The 25,891-nt window shown below is 37.4% G+C and overlaps 1 protein-coding gene across 2 annotated transcripts; it reads left to right on the top strand.

Moving 5' to 3' along the window:
• Positions 1–3,427: 3,427 nt before the first annotated feature.
• Positions 3,428–25,526, top strand: LOC109420225 (natterin-4). 2 transcript variants are annotated; one of them, XM_062853796.1, is made up of 3 exons: positions 3,428–3,785; positions 24,408–24,656; positions 25,002–25,526. In XM_062853796.1, the coding sequence occupies exons 1-3, from the start codon at positions 3,779–3,781 to the stop codon at positions 25,430–25,432; spliced, it is 687 nt and encodes a 228-aa protein (XP_062709780.1). In that variant the 5' UTR covers positions 3,428–3,778; the 3' UTR covers positions 25,433–25,526. The 2 variants fall into 2 exon arrangements, with proteins under 2 accessions (XP_062709780.1, XP_062709781.1); XM_062853797.1 differs by lacking the exon at positions 24,408–24,656 and having other exon boundaries at positions 3,459–3,785.
• The last annotated feature ends 365 nt before the right edge of the window (positions 25,527–25,891 follow it).

Raw genomic sequence — 25,891 nt, 5'->3', positions numbered from 1 at the left:
CGAGCGTATCACTAATATGTACAGTAGACGTTCGATCGGTGCAAACGGTTTAACTGCAATGCTTTTTAACTGCAAGTCCGGTAAGTGCATCAATTTTGCAGTTATCGCACCGCCATCCGTCAAAATGGTGCGCCATGTTAGCCCAAATGAACAGTCGGATGAAGTTCACGTTCATTTTACGTCAGTTGCTGGTTTGTTGACACCATGGTTGACACTGTCAGGCGTTGCAGTTATCGGATTTTCGTTCGCTAAGTGGAACGTAAACATGTTGCAGTTATCGAACGTCTACTGTAGCTTATTTGACGTACGATGTTAATATTATTTTATATTTCAGATTATCAACCGAAGAATCTAGTAATTCAACCAAATGCCAACAAGATGACGAGGAAACCAGGATGAATTAGGCAGACAACTGATTCGAAGCAGTCTAACAATGGTGTGCCTGCGTTAACCAAGCGTATCCTTTGGAGTTTACCCTTCCACTAACAACACCCAAATTCCCGTGACACCTAGGCCTGAGAGATCGTAGAGTTGTCTGCATTTTTCATAGGTGTCCAAAACTAACCATCCTTTCCCATTCCTCAGCAGTCGCAAGGACGTGGCCAGGACAGTGCTCGACCATTGGAGGATTGCGTCAGTCTTGTCTAAGAGTCAGAGATTAGTCCCAAATCTCCGTGCTTTGGATCGAACGGGAAGGAGGCAACCCTCATAACAGCGGTCTAGGACTGTACCACCTACGAATTTGTGCGACTCGCTTAATGCTAATGCTAAATGCTAATGCTAATTGGTTTGGAATTGACTGCGTTATAGCGAAGAGTGCCCAAAATACCGGCCGCTGCCCAAGTTCGCTACCCTATATGCATAAATTTACCAGGAATTCTATTGCCTTCCCGTTAATAATTCCTTCGGGGATATCTCACGGAATCCTCATAGAATTTCATGATTTTATCCAGGACTTTTTCTAGGGATTTCTTCGAATATCACATGAAATAGAGTTTCTATGGTCATAATGTTTGGAGTTTAATGGCTGGTATTCCAGTAGGGATGTTATGTCAAGAGTAAGTAGAAGATGTAATAACTGTGCTGTAAAGATCTAAATAACTTTTCATGTACAACTTTGACACCAAAACCAAATTTTGAAACAGTATAAAACTAGACTGGGTGGAGGCTTGGTTCCAGGAGGGGTGAAATATAATAAAGACTATTCTATAAATCATACTTATTATTTAAAGAGCAAAAAGTTGAAACAAAAAAAAAAATACGAAATTGTCCCATAAACTCGCTAATATTACGACTCTCATCAAACTGAAAAAAAAAAGTGATTGGATGATCTCAAGATATAGCGCATTTAGTTCACCACTGAACTATCGCACGAGTTTTCAAGGGTGCGAACACGTAAATAAATGTGCGCGATTGCAACCAATCAACTCGATGTGTTCAGAGCACTTATTCAGCATATACCAAAGAAATAGGGTGCCGAAGACATCAACTGGATTTGATGCAATCGCGCACTTTTATTAAAGTTTTCGCACTTATGAAGACTAAGTGCGCAGTCCAGCGGTGAACTAAATGCGCAATATCATATTCATACTAAAATATTTGCAATTGGTTTATTGAAACGCATAACATATGCGTTTTATTTAATTTTTATATACTATACTATAGTCAGTACACTTTTAGTCAGAGAAAAACTCATTTTTCAATTATAACTGCAATTTGCTTGCACAATTTTGATTGTTGATAAAAGTTTATGATTTTTATTTTATGTTGTATTACACACAACTTGTAAACTAAATAGTGTAAACAATGCGTTGTTTCACTGAAACTTTGATTTCACAGATAATCAAGTGTGCATTATGTGGACAGGCGATTTATACAGAATTATCATGTACCTAATTGCAAAAAAAAACATATTTCATGGTACGACGTGTACATTCCCGACAGTTAAATTCCACGTCCCGGATTAACTGAATTTATCGCGTGTTCCGAAAATATTCCACTGCATCCTCCCGTTGGCCGTTATGTAAGTAGCGCCAGCTCAGCATTGGTATGGTTTTATTATAGTCTTTCCTGTTGTCAAGATATTGTGCACTTTGTGCAATAGGTACACCTACATGGAAAAAGGGGGCCAACATTTGATCGAACGATTGATACGATTAGCGGTTCTCAAATGGTACATCACGGACCTCTTGTTTGGTTGTCTGATAATAAAATCACTCATATCTACTATGTTCGGCTCGTATAAAAATCGTTGGAATTTTGGCATAAAATTTATTTATGACTGTTATATTATCCAGATAGTTGTTTGATTAAAACAAGTTTAAAGATGTGTCCATGCTAGAATGGAAGCCAAAGCAAAAATACAACCATGAAGTTCATTAGTACATATGTAATACATAGATTGTGACGATGGGTATTATCGGCAGGTTTGAGTTTTTGTCGATCAGGTTTCCTTAAACTAAGTCGTACAATTCAGCTTGGTTAGAAAGGATTTCAGGTTAATTCGGAGTTCAACAGCTTTCAAAAAACCCTCCCATGACGAAGAGAACAAAACTGCCGATAACACTAGTTTACAGCATTTTTGAACTCGGTAAGCTAATGATCGTTTTTGGTGTAGAATCATGCCCTGAGTTCGAAAACCACAAGGAAAAAAAATACAGTAAAGCGAAATTTTTTTCGACTTTCCATACAAGGCTGATGATTTGAAATTAATTTTTTTTCTATTTTTAAGCAAAGTCGCTCACTTCACACATGTCATTCTCCGTAATCGTTGATCCGATTGCGCTGATTTTTTTACTGTAACTCGCCTACATATAATATGTCAAATTAACGTTGAGAAAGAATTTTTAAATTGTTTTTTTCTTATTGGAAAAAATACATTTCTTCACATATTTTTGGAAATTTTGCTAAAATTTCAGGAGATCGTCTCTAAAACTCGTCAATATCTTGAATTTCATCAATCTGACGCAAAACCTCCCTTCAGATGATCGAATGGTATTATATTCAGCTTTTAATTTATGGAAAAAGATTTAAAATTGGTTGAACAAAATGAAAGATATTTGAATTTTAGTAAATTCCATATTTTAAAAAGTTGTAAAACTCGATATTTAGCTAAAACTCAAAAACTGTTCTACTTAAAATTTTTTGAAGCTCGGTTTCGAAATAAGCACTAAATTGTGCTTCAAAAATTTTGGTCGTTGACAAAAGTTCACGACTTTCGTTTTATTTTGTAAACTTGTGTAATACACAATTTCCCTTACATTGTCATCATATGCTTTCGAACAAAGTGTTGGAACTCCTGAAAACTGAACAGGTGAATGTGAATATCGACAGAGTATTATTACTCATAGAAACCTATACTTGCAAAACTGATTCACTGCATATGTAAAAATCCCACATTCTATCCCTTTGGGGCCATAAGACCTCCCAAGAAGTTCCGCTGATAAAAGGTCTACCTACTGTGTATCACTTGTTTGTGATAATGTGCGCATCGAAAATAAATACATAAACACGATATCAGTGAGAAGCTGCACAAAGATAACGAGTTTTATCAGCCGACCAACGGCTCAGGTCATTTCAATACCACCTGGACGACATGTGTCTAATGAAACTTCTTGTCGAGGTGTAGATTTTAGCAAGGTTCGAGAAGCTCCAGAGTTGCAGTTAGACGATTCGCTCCGGGCCAACCAGTACGCATTACGCAGAAGTGTCTCGACGGACCATCCCCAAGTGTCCCCCATTTGTGCCATCTGTAAATACCTACTACTAAGCAATCAACATGACCGGTAAGTGTGCAATCGAACTATACTATCATCACATCATATACCTTTTGATTATACACCGAGTGTTTGATATTGGTTCACTTCAATAAGTGATAATAGTTGGAGCTGTTATCGACAACAAGGCGGCTGTTTTATATATCTTAGTGAGGCGAATTCATCGTAAAGAATGTTACTACTTTGTATATAATAGTTTCAGCCTGTTTGTTTCGGATTATATATCAACAACGAATTATAACGAAACATCTGCACGTACCTATATTTCAAAATGATCAGAAAGCGAGATTTCAAGAATAACTGTCAGCAACTGGTGATTGGATTGGTATAATCGCTAAATGATAATCCTCGCCTCACTTGTCTAAATGTGCCTGAGGTAGAATTGGTTTACGTGTTATTACGAGACTGCATTAGATAACCCTTTCCTTCCCACGACTTTGAACGACTATTTCTATGCCAAGAAAGCGTTTCCGAAAAAAACGCTCGAACAAAAATTATTGCAAATTGTCAAAGTTTATCGGTCAAAAACGATGGTGCTCTAGCTATTTTATGTACATTTTTTAATCGTAAAATTTTTAATATTCAACCAGTTTAAAACATGTAGTTTAAACATTTAGTTGCATTATGATGACTTGTAACGTAAGGGTTTTCAGCCTTAGGTACGCGGAGCATTTCATATCAATAAATTGTTTTGTGGAGCACTTATAATAGCGCCGAAGCATACCTCATGAAAAAAATAGCATTATACAGGGTGTTGGGTTCGTGAGTGCAAACTTTTTAAAGGGTGATAGAGGACCATAAATGGTGAAAAAAAAAATGTTCTACGCATATGGTCAAATCTCAACCGTTACGTAGTTATTGAACTTCCCACGTTTTTCACTCTCATTGACTTAACTGGCTATAACTTGAAAATGGTCAAACTTATCGCAATGTTTTATCCTTATTCGAAAGATTATTAAATTTTCTATCAAATGGTATCTTTGAATCGATTGGTTTAATTAAATAACATAAGTTTTCTAGAGCAAAATAGCTCAAAATAGAGTGTTTTAATTTGTATTTGTCAATTTTCTTTGAAACATGCGTAATAAATAAAAATTCTTTCTTTGGCAAAGTGGTGGCCCCTGTTCCACTTAAAAATTCGTTCTTGGACACCAAACTTCTAGCTCTTATCGTTTTCTTGCAATTTTGATTTAAATGTGCGACACAGTGCGCAAAAAAGTGCTTACCTTGACAGTTGCAAATTTATGACCTAAAATGCGATGTTTAAATAAAAATTGCAAGAAAACGATAAGAGATAGACGTTTGGTGTCCAAGAACGAATTGTAGAGTGGAACAGGGGCCACAACTTTGCCAAAGAAAGAATTTTTATTTATTACGCATGTTTAAAAAATAATTGACAAAAACAAATTAAAACACACTATTTTGAGCTACTTCACTCTAGAAAACTTAGTCACGGTGTGTCTGGTGGACAACATTATTTAAAAAAAATCGGTATCGCTAAGATACCCACCAAACGAAAGCTAAGGGTCCCACCTTTCATTTGAGACTTAAATGAGAAAGTTCTATCGGCGGGTCTAGAACATTTTTTTTTTGAAATAGTGTGATGTTTTTTGTATTTTCTCGAAGTACTAAGTAATAACGAAAAGCAGTTTGTCCATTGCCAACATGGCTTTCCGACGGAAGGTTTTTTATATGATGTTAACTACACTTCCCACAAAAGCATAATAGTCCCATGTTAATAAAAAAACCAATAAACAGTAGTCAGTTTCGTGGTTATGGGCAGTAATGCTTAAAAAATTGTAATAGTATCAAGCAGGTGGACATGATGAGTTCAAATTTCAATTTACATGTGTACCACATCTTGCTCTAATACTCGTAATTATTATTAAATCACTGTGTTGATCCTTATAGAGTGCATTTGGTAAAACTTTCAATTATTTAAAGAATTTTATTATTTTCTCTATTGAGCAATGCACGATATAAGCACAGACTAACAGGCGTAACACTCTTAAATAGGGCTTGGCACATGCATTTAACGATGAATTCAAATTTCGTTTGATTTCCGCGATTCTTTCACCAGAGGTGCTAATGTTAGAGTGCTTTGATGTTTGCAAGTGTACACGTTGCTGAGTGATACAAACGAAACTTACAGGAGACATGTATAAAAGTGTCTCAGGTGGGTCACGACACATAATTTCACGCTAACGCCGCTCAGCACTAAAGTGCATAATTTCCAGAACCCTTGCACATCCACAAAATCAGCTCCTGTGTCCGTAAAATCGTTAAATTCGCAAAAAAATTTGTACAGTAATCTAGCTAGATTTACTAGTGACCTTGGAAAACAAATAAAATATCGACATTTCGCATCTAGACGAGTGTACGAGCTGTTTTTGAGAATGTGTAACTGTAACACACTTTTGTGTTGCCTGGAAATTATGCACTTATGAGTAGGGCTTACACATTTTAGTGCTGAGCCGTTTTACTGTGTTGAGAAAGTCGGTCCTACAATAATGGAGCAAAACTTAAATAAAAATTGCGTTGATTTATTTAGTTTTTTTGGTAACATAGGTACTTTTTCATAATATCTAATTATTATCCGAGATTTTTGGTTCTCAAGGCCGCCATTAACATAATCGTCATCATTGATAAATCAAAAGCGGTTTTCTCGTCCAATACAGATATTTTCGTATCAAAAATGTATTTACTGTACTGCTGCAGGAGAATGGAGTACAGTGATTACATTTTCAATGCAAACATGAAATCTCCCTTTTACATCTTTAGCAGAACTGCAACGAGCACTATCTTTTTGAATCATCGGTAGTAGTACTAGGTCTGCCGCGTTTTCTCGTAAATTAAGAAGAAACTGTAGTTCTTTCAGCACTACATGTTTCGCAATTACAGCAAATATCGATACTCTGCGTAGAAGACTCAAATTATATTTATACTCAAAGAGAGTAATTCTAAAGGGTATGATCTCATCATTGAACGAATAAACTTTAAATGAGTAATTGCGATATATTATCGTGGGATAATACCAACTTCTATATCTGGTATATTTCAGAAAAAGTTGATCAATAATCTCAATAACCTGCAAATACAAATAAAAACAAATTGGGACTTTTCTATTTTATTCTGTCTTTTTTTGTATGCTCAGCCATATAAAACAAATATCTAAATCTGTGAATATCAACTACCTTCGATGATATTGATGGTTGCAGAAAAAGCTTCTTCAAACACAGCACGCACACCTTGGTACGGTTTTCATCGTGACTATGATTTCATGTCATAGTTGTTTCTCTAAAAGTTTGGAGCAAAGCTATGTTGAAATTGAATTTCTTTTATTTTTTATGATTAAATACCTAATGTTATACCACACAGCAATCCTTCAAATTAGCGAAAAATGTTAATTGCTTTTACAAGTACCAGAAAGGGGCACAAAATGAACGTATAACCGCCTATAATGGAACGTAGTTATTTTATCTAAGCTATTGCCAATTTAGAGAAAATTTTCCACTTTACGGAAGATTGAAAAGCTACCGCAGCTGTCAGACTGATAATTTTCACCAATGTATCATCAATCAGTCCAAGGATACCTTGGATCGAGCCTTGGATACGACGCCGATGATCATTGTTTGTTGTTGTTTTTCAGAACATTTCACTTTGCAAGCATACTTTGATTTGACCAAACTTTTCAATGATACGATCATTTTCATGGCTACGGTAGGACTTTGACAGCTGCGGTAGAACTCGGCGGCTACCGCAGAGTGGAAAGTTTTCTAAAAATCCGCAATACTTTGTTGATCGTTATATTTTTATTGACATCCAAGTCATGGCCTACTACGACTATAAAACTTTTCGAACATTTGGCACTGTCGATAAAAACGAGGAGAACGACGGTCGAAATAACTTCTTCTACATGTCAATAAGGAGAAGATGGTTAACACATATACCTAAATATTGGTAAAATTCTATTACAACTCCCTTAAATATTTTTTTTACACTTGTCTAGGCAACATTTTGTATGGAAATTTTTGAATATGTTTTTACCCGTTTACTCTTTTAATATGATACGTTACTAATGAGGGACTTCATACGAGCCCATTAGCTTACACTCAAGGTTGAAAGGATGAAAATGCAAGTCTTAGACACATTCCACGCGTTACATTTTGTGCGAGAATCAAACTTTTGCTTCAAAAAAATAATATGTTGTCATATACATACCAACCAGCATATAAAACGATCAGATTTGGATAGAAGATTCAGTGTATGCTTTCTAATTGGGAATTGGACCTTTGTATTTCGAAAGAAAACAAGAAATACAGCGTCGCAAAAAATTACGAATTCTGACCGAACGCCAAGAAATTTGCTACTTTCTAGGAGCAGTTTTCAAAGTTTCAGGTACTTTTAGAAGAATATAGATAATTATCTTCATTTTTATGCAAAAAGAATCAAAATCGACAGCAGGAGTCCGAAAATATCGTTAAATGAAGTTCAAAAACCGCGGTGTAGAAGTGCGTGGAATGTGTCCTTATAGTAATAAATTTTTGAAAAAAAAAATTGTTCTAGGACCGCCGATAGAACTTTCTTGTTTTAGCCTCAAATGAAAGGGGGCACCTTCAGCTTTCGTTTGGTGGGTGTTTTAGCGATACCGATTTTTTTTTAAATAATTTTGTTCTACCAGACACACCGTGTAGTTATTTAACTAAACCAATCGATTCAAAGATGCCATTTGATAGAAAATTCAATAATCTTTCGGATAAGGGTAAAAAAATTGCGATAAGTTTGACCATTTTCAAGTTATAGCCAGTTAAGGCAATGAGAGTCAACAACATGGGAAGTTCAATAACTATGTAACGATTGAGATTTGACCATATGCGTAGAACAATTTTTTTCACCATTTATGGTCCTCTATCACCCTTAAAAAAGTTTACACTCACGAACCTAACACCCTGTATATTTTCCTTAATTCAAAGACACCGATTAATCTCATACTAAGAGAAGTCTTCTCTTTCTGACTTAATTTTTTATAAACATCGCTCGCTTTGTCGATGATCACGATGACCGGAGTATATGGGGTAATTCTCTGGGGTTATTTTTTACAGATCCCTTAGCTATGACAACATGTTTGGCGGATGTATGCAAACTGCTTATTCGACAGACTTTTTCTCAAAGCTTTCTAAACAAACACCTTCAAGATTTCGTATGATTCCTTCACCGAGAATTGTAATATATTCCAGATATTTGTGGTAGATGCCTTATACTATCTTGGCATGTACTCAGCTGATTAAATTCCAAAATTTGTATCAAATACCATCAAAAGGTCTTTGTAAATGCTTCGGCAGGTTACCGACAAGATGTGTGATAAATTATTTCTAGTGCTGTCATGGTAAAATCCAACTAACGTCAAGTTCCACGATTTCAGCGATACATTCCCATGGATGAATAAGGTAGCGAACCACTTGGGCAGCGAACGGTATTTTGGGCACTCTCCGCTATAACTCAGTCAATTCCAAACCAATTGACTTAAAATTTTGTACACGGCTAGATACTACATGTATCTCATCGTGTTACAAAAATTGTGTCAATTGGTTCAGAATTGGCTGAGTTATAGCAGAAAAGTGCCCAAAATAGGACCCCTGCCGAGATGGTTCCACTTCCCTACCTGGAGGAATCTCTTAAGGAACTGCTTGAGCAATTGATGGAATAACTTCTGAAAGAATCTATTGAACAACTTTTGAAGTAATCCCTGCTGAAATTTCTGAAGTAATTCTAGGAATATTGAAGATGTCTACTGATATTTATACTTTCGGAAAGAAAGTATAAGCTGAAGAAATTTCAAAAGGAATTAAAAAAAATCAAAATGAATCTCTGAAAAACATTTAGAAAAAAAAAACAGGAATATTTTAAAAAACCATAAATGATTTTTTGAAGAAATTCTAGCAGGAATACCTGAAGAAACACCTAGCAACCCTTGGTGAAATAGCTAACAAACCTCGTGAGATATTGAAAAAATCCTGGAGAAATCCCCTAATAAAAATCCTAAACATTTTTTTATGAATACCTGGGTGAATCCATAGAGAAATTCCAAGAGATACACTTGGAGAAAATCCTGGAGGAATTTCTAGGAAAATACATAAATAGAGGAATACCCGGCAGAATTTCTGATAAAATCTGCGTGAATTTCTACAGGAATCTCTGCAAAAATATCTTCCAGCATTTCCGTAGTTTTCCCGTATGATTTTCAAAATAAATCTACGAGGAGTTTCCAAAGGAACCCCTGAATGATTTTTTTTTTTGAAGAATCCCTGGGAGATTTTTTTTTCAGGAACTCGTGAAAGATTTTTAAATGAATCCTTGTTGAGAAACGTAGTAATCGATGCCTTGGACAGGTTGCTTGGGTAGACACCTAGCAACCTGTTGTTACGGAAGCTCAATAGCACCACACATTTTTTCATCACTCCTGTATCATCCTGTATGTTCGTTCAAAGTAATCCATGGAGAAATTTGTAAAGAAATCTCTAGAGGAAAATCTGCTGATATTTCTGAAGCAATTATTAGTCGAGCTTATGATAAAAGTCATGAGAGATCTTTTGAAAGAATCCCTCCAACAATTTGTGAAGGAACTCTTGGGATAGTTTATATAGAAATTCAGTCAGAATTTCCCAAATGGATGTTATTTTGTTTAAAAAGAGTCTGAAGCAATTTCTAAAGAAGTCCCAGGACGAGTTCCTAACAGAAATTCAAATTTGAAAAAAAAAATCCCTGGAACAATTTCCAAAGCAATCTTCGGAGAAAGTTTTGAAATATTTTTTTGAAAGATCGTTTGAGAAAATGATTAAAGAAATTTCCGATGGATTTTTTCGGAAAAAAATCTAGAAAATCCCGAAAAACATAGGATAAATCTTTGAAGGATTTTTTTTTAATAAAACCTCTGAATGTATTTCTGCAGAAACTCATAGACAACTTTCTTACACTTGTCTCACACTTGTAAACTTCTGGAGGAATCCCTATTGGAATTTCAGGAGAAATTGGAAGTTGCTTTCGGAATATCTGGTGAAATCCTTATAAGACATTCCAAAGTAACCCCAGTACAAATGTTTGAATGAACTTTTAAAACATTTTCTGAAAAACTCTGAAATAGTTTCTAAAGGCTTTGCTGAAAGTTTTATTAAAAAAATCTCTGTAGAAATTTTTGAATAAATGTCTAAAGAAATTTCTTAAGGAATCTCTGAACGAATTTTTGAAAGAATCACTGGAGGAATTTCTGCTCAAATTCATAGATATTTTTTTTAAAAAAAAATCAGGAATTTCAGAAGTAAATCATAAAAGATGCTCTTAAATATTTCTTGTGAATTTCTAAACAAATCTGTGGAGGAAATTTCCGAATAGACGGGCTTGGTGGTCTAGTGGCTACGCTTCTGATTCGTATGCAGAAGGTCCTGGGTTCAATCCCTGGCCCGTCCCTTTCCTCCTACTTTGTATCTTTCTAACTACTTTCTCTCGCTCTTACATATACAACTCATGTATATTCATATGTTCATAGCCATCGCTAAAACCAGAAACGAATTGAAAACGTCGTTTCCCTTACTTCTAACTTCCACAGCAGTGTATACAGGGTGTTAGGTTCCTGAGTGCAAACTTTTCAAAGGGTGATAGAGGACCATAAATGGTGAAAAAAATTGTTTTACACATATGGTCAAATCTCAACCGTTACATAGTTATTGAACTCCCCATGTTTTTGACTCTTATTGCCTTAACTGGCTATAACTTTAAAATGGCTAAACTTATCGCAGTTTTTTACCCTTATTCGAAAGATTTTTGAATTTTCTATCAAATGGCATCTTTGCACCGATTGGTTTAGTTAAATAACTAAGTTTTCTAGAACAAATAGCTCAAAATAGTGTGTTTTAATTTGTTTTTATCAACTATCTTTGAAAAATGCGTAATAATTTAAAATTCTTTCTTTGGCAAAGTTGTGGCCCCTGTTCCACTCTACAATTCGTTCTTTGACATTAAACTTCTATCTTTTGTCGTTTTCTTGCAATTTCGATTTAAACGTCGCATTTCAGATCATAAAATCGCAATTGTCATGGTAAGCACTTTTTTGCGCACTGTGCCGCACATTTAAATCAAAATTGCAATAAAACGATAAGAGTTAGAAGTTTGGCGTCAGAGACCTAATTGTAGAGTGAAACAGGGGCCACAACTTTGCCGAAGAAAGAATTTTAATTCATTACACATGTTTCAAAGATAATTGACATAAGGTACCCCGGGGCAAGTGAGAATCCGGGGCAAGTGAGACCTACGGCTAAAATTTTATCTATTTTTTGTTTTTAAGGCAAACATTCTTCATGGAAAACATAGGTATCACACCAACGGATACTTTGAATTCAAAAATTGTTATTGTTCCCACCATAAAGAGACCATATATGTTATTGTTGTTCATATGTAATTTTCAATTCACTAAGTGAGATTAACGTACTCTACTATATTCGTCGTTTAAAAATAGGATAACAAATTAAGTAAAACTTTTTCGATTGCATGATAATATTTGGAGTGCTTCCAAGTTATTTTAATCGAAAAAGCTGTAATTTATTATCATCTATTACCTTTAGCACAGATAACAGATGTTTATGCTAGTACAAATTTTTCGCAGAATCCTGTGTAAATGTTCGAAACGATATACGTTGGCTCACTACCGCCATCTACTCAACTGATTGCGGCATTACATCTAACTTGAATGCAAGAATAGTTCAAAGTTCCAGTTTCATTCAAGATCGAATACAATCTTGAATGTAAAATTGCGTAGTGCATGCAATCTTGAAAGCGATCACTGACTATCGATCACTGCGCCATCTCTAAATGATTGCCACATGAGTTTCAGCTGCTCGTTACATACGAAATGGCTGTTGAGCATTTTTACACACATTGCCAATATAAGCATAAACGTCTGTTATCTGTGGTTAACTGCTCTCACTTGCCCCAGTGCATTTCAGCATCTGGGGCAAGTGAGACCTATGAGAGTAAACAAACACAATTTCATAGTTTGATCTCGCTTTCTTCAGCCTAAGTCGAAATTCACACAAAAGTGAAGTAAAAATCGGTGCCTTAAGTAATCAATCGTTGAATTATACTTAATTACATACTTCTGTTCTAATGATGAGGCTATTGTTTAAAATGGTTAAGTCTTGGGAGCAATATATTTGTTCGAAATCATCTATTTTTCATATTTTCGTCTAAGCAAATTCCATTATTTTATCGTTTTTTGCTGCATAATGAGTTTTTGTGAATGTTAAGGAATTGGCCATATGTACAGTATAAAAAAAAATGGAAAACGACGTATTCTAAGTTCACGATTAAAAAGTCTTTATTTAATGATCGTAAAATTATGTAAGCGAAAACATAACATCTGTAAATCTTGAAAAATCTTTTGGCGAGATACATCAACTACGTAATATGAAAAACAAGTTTGAAAATCTTTCGGCATTTAACTTTATGGCGCTGTTTGTATAAATGAAATCATTTTGTTTTGCACGAGCTGCTAGAGTTCAATCAATTACATAATTTATGCACGATACCACAAAACTCTTCCAACATAAATCGCTAAACATAGTTATTCGCATAAGATATTTATAATTTATGCTACCTTACATATATGCAGCAACTATACTAAGCCATTTGTACAAAAATTCCGAATAGGTCCCACTTGCCCCGTGTTACGGAGTAAATGAAGATCTCGGGTAGAACAGACGACAGTTGTGACGACTGTAGTATACGATCTTCTAAATGTTTCCAAAGCTTTTCTGGGCGACAGTTTACAATAGAGCTCGTTCAGTGAAGTTCTAGATTTTTAGCTGATGGCTGGAAGGTAAATTCTTCGTTTCTGCATAGAAATTATGCAAAAATCGTGGGTATTATGATTCCTTGCCTTATTTAATGCAGTTAGAACAAAACTTTGAAAACCTTGTTGCAAGAAATAGAGAAATGGAGAAAACAATAACACAGGTACCCAAAGTTTTGCTCAAACAGCATTAAATAAGGCAAAGAATCATAATAGCCAAGCTTTAAGCGTCATTTCATTGCAGAAATTGAGCGTTTACCTACTCACTATAGAAAAATTCATCTCATTACCACAATCTAGTAGTTCACTGATTGCATCCTATTGGTGGTAATTCGTCCTGTTTTAGGCGCAAAATAAACCAAACATTTTTCTACACATGTCGTTTTTAAAGTTTGGATCACTACCTTTGTTCACAATTCAGAGAATAGGCATAAAATGTGAAATCATCTAGAGAAAAGTGCTCTCTTAGTTTAGGAAAATATGTATGCAATTCCTAATTAAACCTTAATTCATTTTTAGTTTCTATACTTTCGCTTCAGTTTGCAAATTTTGGATGGAAAGTGTATTAATATTCTGCAATAGAACATTTATCATTGGGAAATCTGAAAAATACTGCTTAAGATCAAAATTAGCTCTTCACATTTCCACCTGCAACCAGAAATAGAAAGATCTGAAAATTACTACCCAAGATCAAAATCAGTTCTTCCACACATTTATCTATAACTTGAGCTTGAGCTTGAGCTTGAGCTTGATTGACCGCCCGTGGATGCTACTCCAGTATCGCCAGACCAGCTACACTCACACAAGGACCAATGAGATAACTGCCGGGGACTAGCAGGCATCTTCAGTGTGTGAGCGTTGGTGATCTTCTATTTTTAGGCGACAATGGCGCCTGCCACGTCAGGTTGCAGGTCAATGTGGGGAAGGGGTAAGGAAGTGATGATTGCAATCGTTTGTATCCACATCTGGCCGAATATACCTCTGCGCCAGCACAAATTCATGCGGATGTTGGAGTGTTGGTGGGAATTGGTTGGCAGAAGGTTCACACATTGGTGTGTGGATACCAGAGGAAGGTGATAGAATTGTGTGTGTGTTTTTTTTTATTATTATTTTGAAGATGTGCGGCACAGCTCGCTTGATTGCATAACTTGTAGGCGTTTTCTAATAGGATTGTGACACTGTGCTGTGAAAGTTTGGAAGGAAGGGAAACGGCTTTTTCAACCCGTTTCTGTTCTAGCGACGGCTATGAACATGTTTATATACATGAGTTGTATATGTAGAGAGCAGAGAGAAAGTATATAGAAAGATACAAAGTAGGAGGAAAGGGATGGGCCAGGGATTGAATCCAGGACCTTCTGCATATAAATCAGAAGCGGTAGCCACTAGACCACCAAGCCCGTCCTTCTTCCACACATTTATCTATAACATTCGAAAATTGTAAGATCTGAAAACTACTATTCGAGATCATAATTAGTTCTTTCACACACTCATCTACAACATCGCGGGGTTCGTTCAAATATTACGTAACACTAAAGGGGGAGGGAGGGGGTCTAGCGCTGTGTTACGCTTCATACAAAATTTCAAAATTTTTCATACAAAAGTTGTTACGTGGGGGGGGGGGGGGAGGGGGTCTAAAATGGCAAAATTTTGCGTTACGTAATATTTGAATGAACCCCGGGACCAAACCAACACAACTACCATGACTCGCAAACACCTTGGAAAACGTAGAACTTGATGCTCTTGTTACCTCCTATTTTCAGATATGAGTCGTAGTGCAGTGGCAATATCACTGCTCATAAATTACAAGGTCATAAGTTCGATTCCGGTCGCGGCCTTTTTTCTTTTTTTTACTCTAGTTTATCTGTCAGATCATTTTATGATATTGGTTTGATGTGATACAGCCCAGATCTCCCCAGATATAAGTCTGTTCTTATAATATCAAAATGAGATATTATTATGTTCTTCCCATACTAATTTTTGATCTTATTTTTGATCTTTTATCTCTTATGTCAAACAAACCAATAGCTAATTATGATCTTGAGTACTTCACTGAGGAATATCAAATTATGATATTGTTTTGATTTTTACTTCTACTCGGGATCCGACGTTTCGGGCCTTTATTGCTCCTTTTTCTGAGGATTAGAATGGGTTAACGTTTTTTTGTCATGAGCTGGTCTTCCGACTGCAAATGCCGAAAACCATTCCAATATGAAAAAATATTTCGAAAATATGTTTGTTTTTAGATTTTTTTATGAAAAATTATCTGAATTGCTGAAAATTCTAGTGGAATTCATAGGGTAGGGTTATTTCTTTCCTTGTAACACCGCTAGCCATCATGGTTTCTCATAGCGGAAATCATGATGGTTACAGGTCGCAAGCCCTGGTAAAGTGTGGAACGTTTTGATGGCTGTGATTCCTGACCATCATGTAATCAAAATCCCAGGGATACTCAAGTGACCATACTGTTGGGTTGTGGGGGTTGCGTGTGTGGGGTGCAGATATTGACAAGCATTGCTATGGATCGTTAGGGCTGAGTAGGAGCGGGGAATGGATCTACGATTGCTTAATTGCGATTATACCTACTTACTGGTATAGTCGTGGTTCAGCAGTGGTGGTGCCGCCTTTCGCTTGTGTTCGGCCTAGGTGGTTTGTTTAGGCGGTGCGGGTAGGTCTGTATGTACTTCGTACGTGCAGTGCGTACGGCTCCTACGGCTCAGCATTGTGGTTACTTGGGTAGTGTAGGATAATTGGGTTTGGGACTGAGGGGGTCGTCATTGATTCTGCCGACACCATTGCGTGCTCATTGTTGACGGTTGTGTTGGTGACGATTTCTTCAGCTTTAGAATCTCATTTATTCCACGCACAAACTTTGGGAGGAGGGACTGCTTTGTAATGCAAGAGAGGGATTTAAACTCTGCGTTACGGGTTGGGTGAGGTCATGCAGATAGAAGCAACCCAGGTGACCATGCGGCTCGGGTCGTGATGGATGCATGAGTGCAGTGTGTGTGGGGTGCGCTACCCTGTGGGTGCAGTTGAGTCCGGGTTGGAGTGGAAAGAGACCCTTCTCTACCCTAGATCGGTTTCGGTTGTACGGACGGGGTAGTGTTTGGCTTATTTGTGACGTGTTGTGTGGGATTTGCGGCCCGAGCTGCGCGGTTACTTAGGAAGTATTGTGCTCTGCAATCTAGATTTTGGTTTTAAGATGAAGCTATGGCTGGGCTGTGCCTCGGATTTGTTGGGCGCAGGTCGGGAGAGCTGATGGCGGTTTGTGCTGGAGGGTTTGCTCGATTGGTTAATCACTGGTGGTGGCCAGTTGATTGACTTGTCGGCGCTGCCTGTCATTTGGTTCTTGGGGTTTGTGCTCTCGAGATTCGGGGCGTTGCTTCGTTGTATCTTCGCTTTAATACTAATATTTCTTGTTTGATTTAACTGACTGTTATGTACAGGCGCTTAACTCATTCTATTTCATAGATTGCCAGATTTAAGGGTAATGGTTCAATAGGGTGTTAGCAATCAGAGTGGATTAGAACGAGTTGGCGCCTACAATACACCAACACTAACACACATACACCAATACTTACACGCACACATGCACCTACAACTAGCTGTAAAAGACCAGTGGGCGGGACAATGGTGCCTACCCAACAGTTGTAGGTGGGGTGTTTGGCTTAGCTACATGACTTGGTCCGGCAAGCCCATAAACATCAATTGGTAGACGTATTGCCTAGTGAAAAGACAACGCAGATGGGCGAAAGCCAGGGGATGCGTTGATAATAGCAGAATAGCAGAATAGAAAAATTATCTGAATTGCTGAAAATTCTAGTGGAATTCATAGGGTAGGGTTATTTCTTTCCTTGTAGAACTCACGAAAGAATATTTAACGCTTTTCACAAAAGATTTGTAAAAAGTATGTGCAAGATTTTAATAGTGTTTCCCGTAAATTTAGCAAACCTTGGATTTTCTGAGAAAAATCATGTGAAGAGGTATGTGACATTCCAGAAAAGAAAACCTGAAACAATTCAAAACTATTTTTAGTTCCTCTGGACCTCTCATTACAGTAATGCTCGTTGCATACTGGTTCTAGGGCTTGCTTTCAATAAGAATTTTTTGCCTTGTACGCCTGTGTACAAAAGTTCATTCACTTCTAAAGCTATTTTACTGACCACGATTTTAGCACGGGTCGAGATAAATTTTAACTGCATTATTTGATTTAGAATTTGTTTTGGATCGATGTTGGCGTTCCGGTATTACGGTCATCTTAGGGAATCGGACCGACACCGGCGGAGATGGTCTAAAATTTGCCGGAATAAAACAACACAGACAAACAGCCGTAACACTTCGAAAAATTTTAGTTTCAAACTACTAAAATGACTGAGTTTGGCTGACCATGAACTAGGTGGCGCTAGTGAGTAAACGTCAAACACGAACAAAAACGATGCGAGCGCCACGGATGGACAGTTGGCCAACTATCAATTTTTCAAATAGTTTGTTAAATCGGTGTACGATGGGAATTATTAGAGTGTTACGTATGTTTGCCTGTGAAAACACTATAATGCGATATATCAAATCATGCCAATTTTTATTATCTTGCTCAACTGCGTCGAATTGATTTCGGATTTCAAATTCAAGATGGTGGACAAAATTTGAGATGGCCATTTGTTATGGGTATGATATCCGGAGCCCATAAATAATAAACAGAAAATCCAAGATGGCTGAACGAAATTTAAGATGGTGGGCTGAAACCAAGAGGCGATTTTTATATGGAGTTTTTGGCAATAAGGGTATTTTTCTTAAATGGCGTAGGCACAAAACGTCGAAAAATGTAACGTCGAATGCCGAAACGTTGAATACCAGAACGTCGAATGCCTGAACGTTGAAAGGTACAGAACGTCAAAAACGAGTAATCAAAACAAATAGTGAGAGGAGCGTATCTGGTGTGCCTTTGTCTTCCACGCCGAGAACCAGGTATCGAATCCCACTCACATAATGTGAGTTCTTCCTTCGGAAGGGAAGGAAAGCGTGGGTCCCAAGATTAACAAGCCTTGCACTAAAAATACAGACACAAAAAAACGAATTCCATTTTGTCCTTTCGACGTTTTATCTTTTTGACGTTTTTGACGTTTTGGTATTCGACGTATCTAAAAAAATAAAAATGGTAAATTGATTATTTTAAAAACGCTGGTGTCTGCGTTTTTTTTCTTTCGGAAATATCATTCATAATTTGTTAAGGTATTGCAGTGCCTTTGATTGCTTTCACGCCTTCAGGCAGTTGCTACCTAAACCTCAGAGCTGCCTGCTGGCACTCTGAACTTTTCGCGTTCGCAAAAAAAAGTCATAAACATATCGTCCGGTCTCGTGGTGAATCATTTCGCCATGATTTACGGTCTGGTTTTATATTTCAAATTATTAGGGTAAAAGCCCCCTTCTTCGGCCTAGTACCTATATTCATCTCATTTTGTCTCAAGGACTAGAGATGTGCGCCGTCGAGATTTATTACTTCACGCCGCCGGATGTTTTGATTTTCTAGCACGCCGCCAGCTTAAAACTCATCACGCCGCCGAACTTAGAATTTCCCCAATAATTTTCAGAAAATAATCGATTTAAATTTAAACGCTCCCAAAATGAATGCATGTCATTCATTGCCGAATAAACAAAATATTTCGTTCAATGATCTTGTTGAGATTTTAGTTACTTTTTAGTCACTTATATATCATCATATAAAAATCCTAGCAAATATCATATTCTTCACACAAGGAGTATAAAGCATGCAATGACAGCCAATAAAATGCCTCCAAAATCCCTCTAAAATCCCCTCGGACCCAATGTAACGCATCTGAACCCCCACTTGCACCCGTTTAACGCACGTGAGATCCTCGGAAACCCCCGAAAACGTACCAGTAACGCCTCCAAACCCCGTCGAAAATCCTCTGAAACTCTCTGCAATGCTTTCGAAAACCCCCCGGAGATCTTCTGGTACCTCGCGGAAACCCCTGGGAACCCCCTGAATTTCCCCTGTGCAGACGCGCCAACTTGATCAAAGTATTGGGGGGGGGGGCAAAATCGCCAAATATTGATGGGGCAAAACCATGATTGCCCCCCCCTAAGTTGGCGCCTATGCCCCTGTGACTTCCATTTGCTCACCCTTATAAACACCCTTTAGCCGCCGTTGCAATAGTTACCGTCATTATTAAATATTCTTATGCACAATATTGGTTCTGAGTAGCTTTCCCTTAATTTATGCAGGTCATAAAAAAGGTGCATGAATCAAAAAGTGCATTAAAATAACATGCATAAATTGAGGTTTTAGTGTATTTACATTCTCATATGCAAAGTATAGTTTGTTAAAATGTTTCGCTATATGAGATGTAAAAGAGCGAAATATTGTATTCTCATTTTTAACGCCGCCGCCGCCGACGACCAAAAATGATGTTTTAACCGCGGCGCACATCTCTGCCGAAGCACCAAAGCAAGCATCACAGCGGTGCCAGACATCAAGAAACAAGTAGTTAATTGAATGAGATTTGGTCACTACAAATACGATGTTTTTTCAATCAGAATATGGTCGTTTCTTGGTTTAACATCTTGGTAATCGAACTTCTACGCAAATCGATCAATAATTTCATTTTCCAACGCCATTTCTTTCAAAATATTTGGTTTGGTTTTCATCTAAATATGCTGCTACCGCCCAAGCTTTACGAACTATCATCCAGTTCGGCAGCACTGATTTGCCAATCAGCTGTGAATGTATGCGAGTGCAAAACGTGGGGAGCGAGCATAGACGATTCGTCGCGCCGCACATTGTTGTGACTTCTCCTTTGCGAGAGAGGAAAACAATCACAATGAAACTGTCACCTGCTAGGAAAAGGGAGTGCGTTAGTGGGTGAGTGCAGAATGCTCTACGATGAGAAAATGTGAGAGTGGTTGTGGAATTGCTGTAAATACTGTTGAGATGAATAAGGGGCCACCCGGTGGACCGCGATGAGATGAAAATTTTACGGTGTGCTGAAGATAGGTGCGAGTGGCTCGCGATTTGTGATCGCAATTAAATCAAATATTGAAGGTAAATCCCACTCTAGTGCATCGTAAGATCAACAGTGGAAGTGAGCACGTGTGTTAAAGGTTTGTATCATTAAGTTTGAAGCGTATACATTGCGCTGTGAGTGATTTTTCATGTTGCACATCCTTAATGAGACTAAGATAGGCACAAATACCCTACTTGTATCCATATGTAGAGGATGGATGTGTTGTGTACCTTCTCTACATATGCTCCAGAAAACTTGTTTATCCACAATCGCAATAATTGGGGTCTTCCGCATCTCTTCGGTACTGCCACTACAGCCCCTTGGCATATGTATTTAAATCACCTCCAAAACAATAACACTAACCCACCTCTCTCGGCTAGAGAAGCCACCTAACGCCCAGCCCAGCCCAGCCAAAGTCGAACCAGATGTAGATCGCGGAAACGTGCGCGTTAAAGTGCAACATCACCGGAGCCCCGATTTGAACCAACTCAATTATGGCTGATAGTTGCAAATTTTCTGTACCCTCCCGCCCGTACTTTACGTTGGTTGGTAATAACTAATTAGTGGGTAAAGTTCGCTGTTTTTTTTTCGTATTTTTCCACGCTGGCAAGTTAATTTGGCGATAAATTTAATTTTCACCCGCTCCACTTTTCATTATATGCATAAAATACAGAATGTAAAAAAATTGAAACAGTTTTAATGCCCGTTAATAAGAAGAAATATACCAACAATGTCTTTTAGAATCATTGGAATTATAAAATTATTTATGTTTAGATTTTTTTGGCTCGACAAAACCAAACTAGCATTTTTTTAGGTCCCACTTGCCCCGGGGTACCTTAAACAAAATAAAACACACTATTTTTAGCTATTATGCTCTAGAAAACTTAGTTATTTAACTAAACCAATCGATTCAGAGATGCCATTTGATAGAAAATTCAATAATCTTTCGAATAAGGGTAAAAAAACTGCGATAAGTTTGACCATTTTAAAGTTATAGCCAGTAAAGGCAATAAGAGTCAAAACCATGGGAGTTCAAAAACTACGTAACGGTTGATATTTGACCATATGCGTAGAACAATTTTTTTCACCATTTATGGTCCTCTATCACCCTTTAAAAAGTTTGCACTCAAGAATCTAACACCCTGTATAACGCCTACAAATTATGCAACCAAAGCGAACTGTGCCGTTTGACCTTCAAATCACCACACAAGCTATCACTTTACGAACACTATAAATATCCCCTATCCATGGATCGCATCACCGACCCAACGGTGACTCCCAGGTCTGGTTGTGGGAACGCAGAGGTGCTCTCGGTCTCTAGTAGCAACAAGCAGCACACTCTAAACATTCCATTCCCTTCCCAGCTGACTATAAGGACTTGGCCGGTGCCGTTATTGATAAAAAATGTATGAGCTGCTTAAATTGTACTATGAGAATAAGTGGAGTGCCCCATTTGAATCTCAGTGAAATTGGTACCAGCTCAGATCAATCACGGAGGAGCAACCATTGACGTGTATAGTCAGATTTGATCGTTGATCGTTTTTTGATCGAAATCCGTAGAGGACATTTCCGAATAAACCCATGAGAGTTTTTTTTGAAAGAATCCGTGAGGGAATTTTTGGCCGAATAGTGGGACAAATTTCTGAAAAAAAATTCTTCACGCAAAGATTTTTAAAAAGAATTTCTAAAGACATTTTTGAAAGATTTTGTAAAAGAATCTTCAAACGAATGCCTAGCGAAACTTCTGAATAAATATGCAGAAGAATTTCTGAAATAATCCCTGAATGAATTTTTCTAACAATCTCTGAAATGATTTGTAAAAAAACATTGAGGAATTGGTAAAGCAATTCATGCCAGATTTCGTAACTAGACCATTGATTATGCGTCGTTTTCAAAATTTGTTACTGAATTATTTGTGAAATATTTTCTGAAATAATCTGTAACATGATGATTTGATTTGGAATGTTTTCTTCGGAGGCCGTCGTAATAAAGGAATTTCTTATGTAATTTGTAATGCCTGGTTTAGATAGTGTAAGTGACTTGATTCCAGTCAGTTGAAAATACCCAATAGAATGCGAATTGAACGTGTAAACACCACCATTCATGTCACTTGAGCAACTGACTCAACTTGAACGAAGGTTGAACATGTTGAACTTTTTCATTCAAGTCAAACGAAATCATCTCCCTACCTTGTCTAAACCGGCGATTCATGTGAGTTGAATTCAAGTCATCTGTCAAACGAGATGCATTCAATTCAGGTTGTTTACTTACCGCACGAGTTGAATAATGTAAACACTTGTTGGAATTGAGATGCATTCAAGAGCACGCGAGTGGACACTCAAGTCATTTGCTTAGTCTAAACACGTCATTTCATTGGATTGAAAATGTTTGAGAAGTTTGCAACTCAGATGCTCATTTCAATTGAACAGTCTAAACCAGGCATAAAGATTTTTTTTAAGTATTTTTCGTATTAGTTCGTAAATTAATTCCAGGGTAAAACCTCGGAGACATTTTCAAGGGAATCCCTGCATGAAATTCTGAACTTTTTGATTTTTTGGGACATTAATGCATGCAAAAAACTTAATTGTATTTGTCCACTGCTCAAAATATTGGCGTTTGAATCAACCATACATATTTTCGGAGGCAAAATATTTCGATCATACCAGCTAGCGAGATAGTGATTTATCTATTATTTAGCGAGAATTACTAATATATGCCAAAAACTCCGAGCCTATTATTGAAAACTCAGTTTTCATATGTTTTGATACATTTTGGTATACAATTTAAATAAAAATAAAATAAAAAAATTGCTTCGACTTTCGAAAATTTAAATATCCACTAAACCGAGGTATACCTGTAGAGGGTTAAGGACCATGTTCAACAATTCATTTCCAAAGACATCCAATTGTTTCCATGACAAAACGGTAAAACTTATATTAGCAAAATTTACAGTTTCGATACATTGAAAAAAAAAATCCTGGCCAAAAACTCTTTTGAAGAATTTATGACAAATCAATGGAGAAGACATTTGTGGTAGTTTCTAGAAAATTTTCAAAAACACTAGACAAAGTTTCTTAAAGAGTTTTAACGGCATTTTTTTAGAGAATTGTGGATTTTCTTTTTAGAAATTGCTAGAATAATATTTGTTGTATTTTCTGAGTAAAACTTTGGGAAAACTTCACGAAGATTGTTCCGAGGTTATAATTTTTTCCACCACGTTTCCTTTTAAATCATTTTTATTTTCAATTTATATCAAAATTCACTGTACTTCCACTATTCAAAACTTGTTTACCCATACAAAAAAACCTTGCGAATGAACTGGCGAAAGCCGTGTTAATCTGTTTTATTACCTTCACAAGTTCAGGCAGAAATTCTTCTAATAATTCTTCAGGAGTTTCTACTACCGAAAGTCTACACATTATTTTTCTCTCCCTGAGGATTTGTGAAACATTATATTTCAGCACAATTCTGCTATACTGAAGAAACATAGAAAACATGAATCCTTCCTATTTTCGCTGTTGGAGCGGACCTGGTTGGATGGTTAGAACACGTGATTATCACGCCGAGGACCTGGGATCAAATCCCACTCCCGACAAACTCACAAAATGTGAGTACTTCCTTCGGAAGGGAAGTAAAGCGTGGGTTCCGAGATGAGCTAACCCAGGGCTAAAAATCTCGTTAATACAGATAAAAAAAAAATTCGCTGTAGAAGTTTTCCTAAAATAATAAACTCATGAAAACTGCTTGTCCCCCCACAACATAACTCAGGCCAACCTCCTCCCATCGGGTTCATACACGGTTACCTTCGAAACGATCAGCCATCGGGATACGAACTATCCTACGGATATCCGCCTGTACCGACTGAACCGATCCAACACCACCCATCGCCACCACCAAAACAAGAATGTGATGAATTGCCGCCACCATCACCATCCTCATCGTCCTCCAGTAGTGATGATGATGATAATGAAAAAACCCATTCGCAAACGGAATTTGTCTTTCAAGATGATCTAATCGGTAAAGCAAATAGTTTCTCATCTATCTCTCTGTATTGCGCAATGTGACTAAGTATCATAACTAGGGTAATTCTTGCTAAAACCAGACCAACATTTATGTCTTCGAATTCCTTTTTGTATTTTAATCTTTTCCACATATGAGTTCGAAGACAAATTAGAAATGTTGATCTAATATAAGCGTAACTTTCTCATCTAACCTATCCTATTTTGAGTTGTTTTACCGTGTGACTAATATTTCCCGGATGGTATGGCATTCTTCACTAACTTGTTATGTGTGGATTCTATTACTTACATAAAATTTATCGCAAACAAAAACACACTTCTAATCCCATCCCGTCTCTTCCAGGAGGCTGCTGGCAACACTGCAACGTGGAAGGTCCCTTCCCGACCAACATGGTCCGTGCCGGAGTGGATGCCGACGGATCGGTCATCTTCGCTGGGCGTGCCTTCCACGAGGGCGAGATGATCCCGGCCAAGGTGATCCCATCGAAGAACGCGTGCTACATCTGCTTCGGCGGTGAGGAAATCCTGAAGGAGGACTTCGAGGTGCTCCGTCAGGGTGATTTCGTGTGGGAGTTTGCTGCCAACGGTGTCGTGCCGGAGGGTGCCGTCAAGATGGGAGCCACCGTCGATGGGGAACCGCTGTATATGGGCCGTGCCCTGCACTGCGGAACGCAGACCCCCGGCAAGGTGCACTCGTCGCACGGTTGTCTGTACATTCCGTTCGAGGGCGCCGAGATCAGCCATGCTGAATATGAGGTTCTGTGCTTGAAGTAAGATGGATCTTGAAAAAAAAAAGCGTTTTGGCCAGGAATTATAAGAGTTTTTTGTTTGTGAGTAAATATACATGTAATTTTTGTAAAATTTTAAACTGGACTTTTTTTAACACGCACTTTTTTATTATTCTTCATTTGAAGGTGGAAGCTTTCAAAACAGTTTCATAAATACAATTTAAAATTCTTAGGCTCCTAATCAGCAATCGTGTTTACAAATAGGAGCAGGGCGAACAACGATAATTAAGTGATACAGTACCACTGCTAATCAACATTGCTTGAATAAAAGCGTAACGTTTGTATTAAAGAAATATGATAACATCTTGTTGTTAAGCTATATCAGTGTAGTTAAATACCCACGCTTTTTGCACCATTTCATTGCAGAAATGGAGAATTGACCTTCTCACCATACAAAAATTCAGCTCATTACTACAAATCTAGTACTACACCGAACGTGCCCCAT

This window comes from Aedes albopictus, chromosome 2 (assembly GCF_035046485.1).
Source record: "Aedes albopictus strain Foshan chromosome 2, AalbF5, whole genome shotgun sequence".
NCBI classification, from domain to species: domain Eukaryota; kingdom Metazoa; phylum Arthropoda; class Insecta; order Diptera; family Culicidae; genus Aedes; species Aedes albopictus.
Note: the sequence above shows the minus strand (reverse complement) of the source record. Positions and strands in the feature narration are given on the sequence as shown.

Excerpts from the sequence above, each read along its gene's own strand:
- LOC109420225 (XM_062853796.1), top strand. Across the intron at positions 24,657-25,001 it reads CTTTCAAGATGATCTAATCG|GAGGCTGCTGGCAACACTGC; the intron begins GTAAAGCAAATA and ends CGTCTCTTCCAG.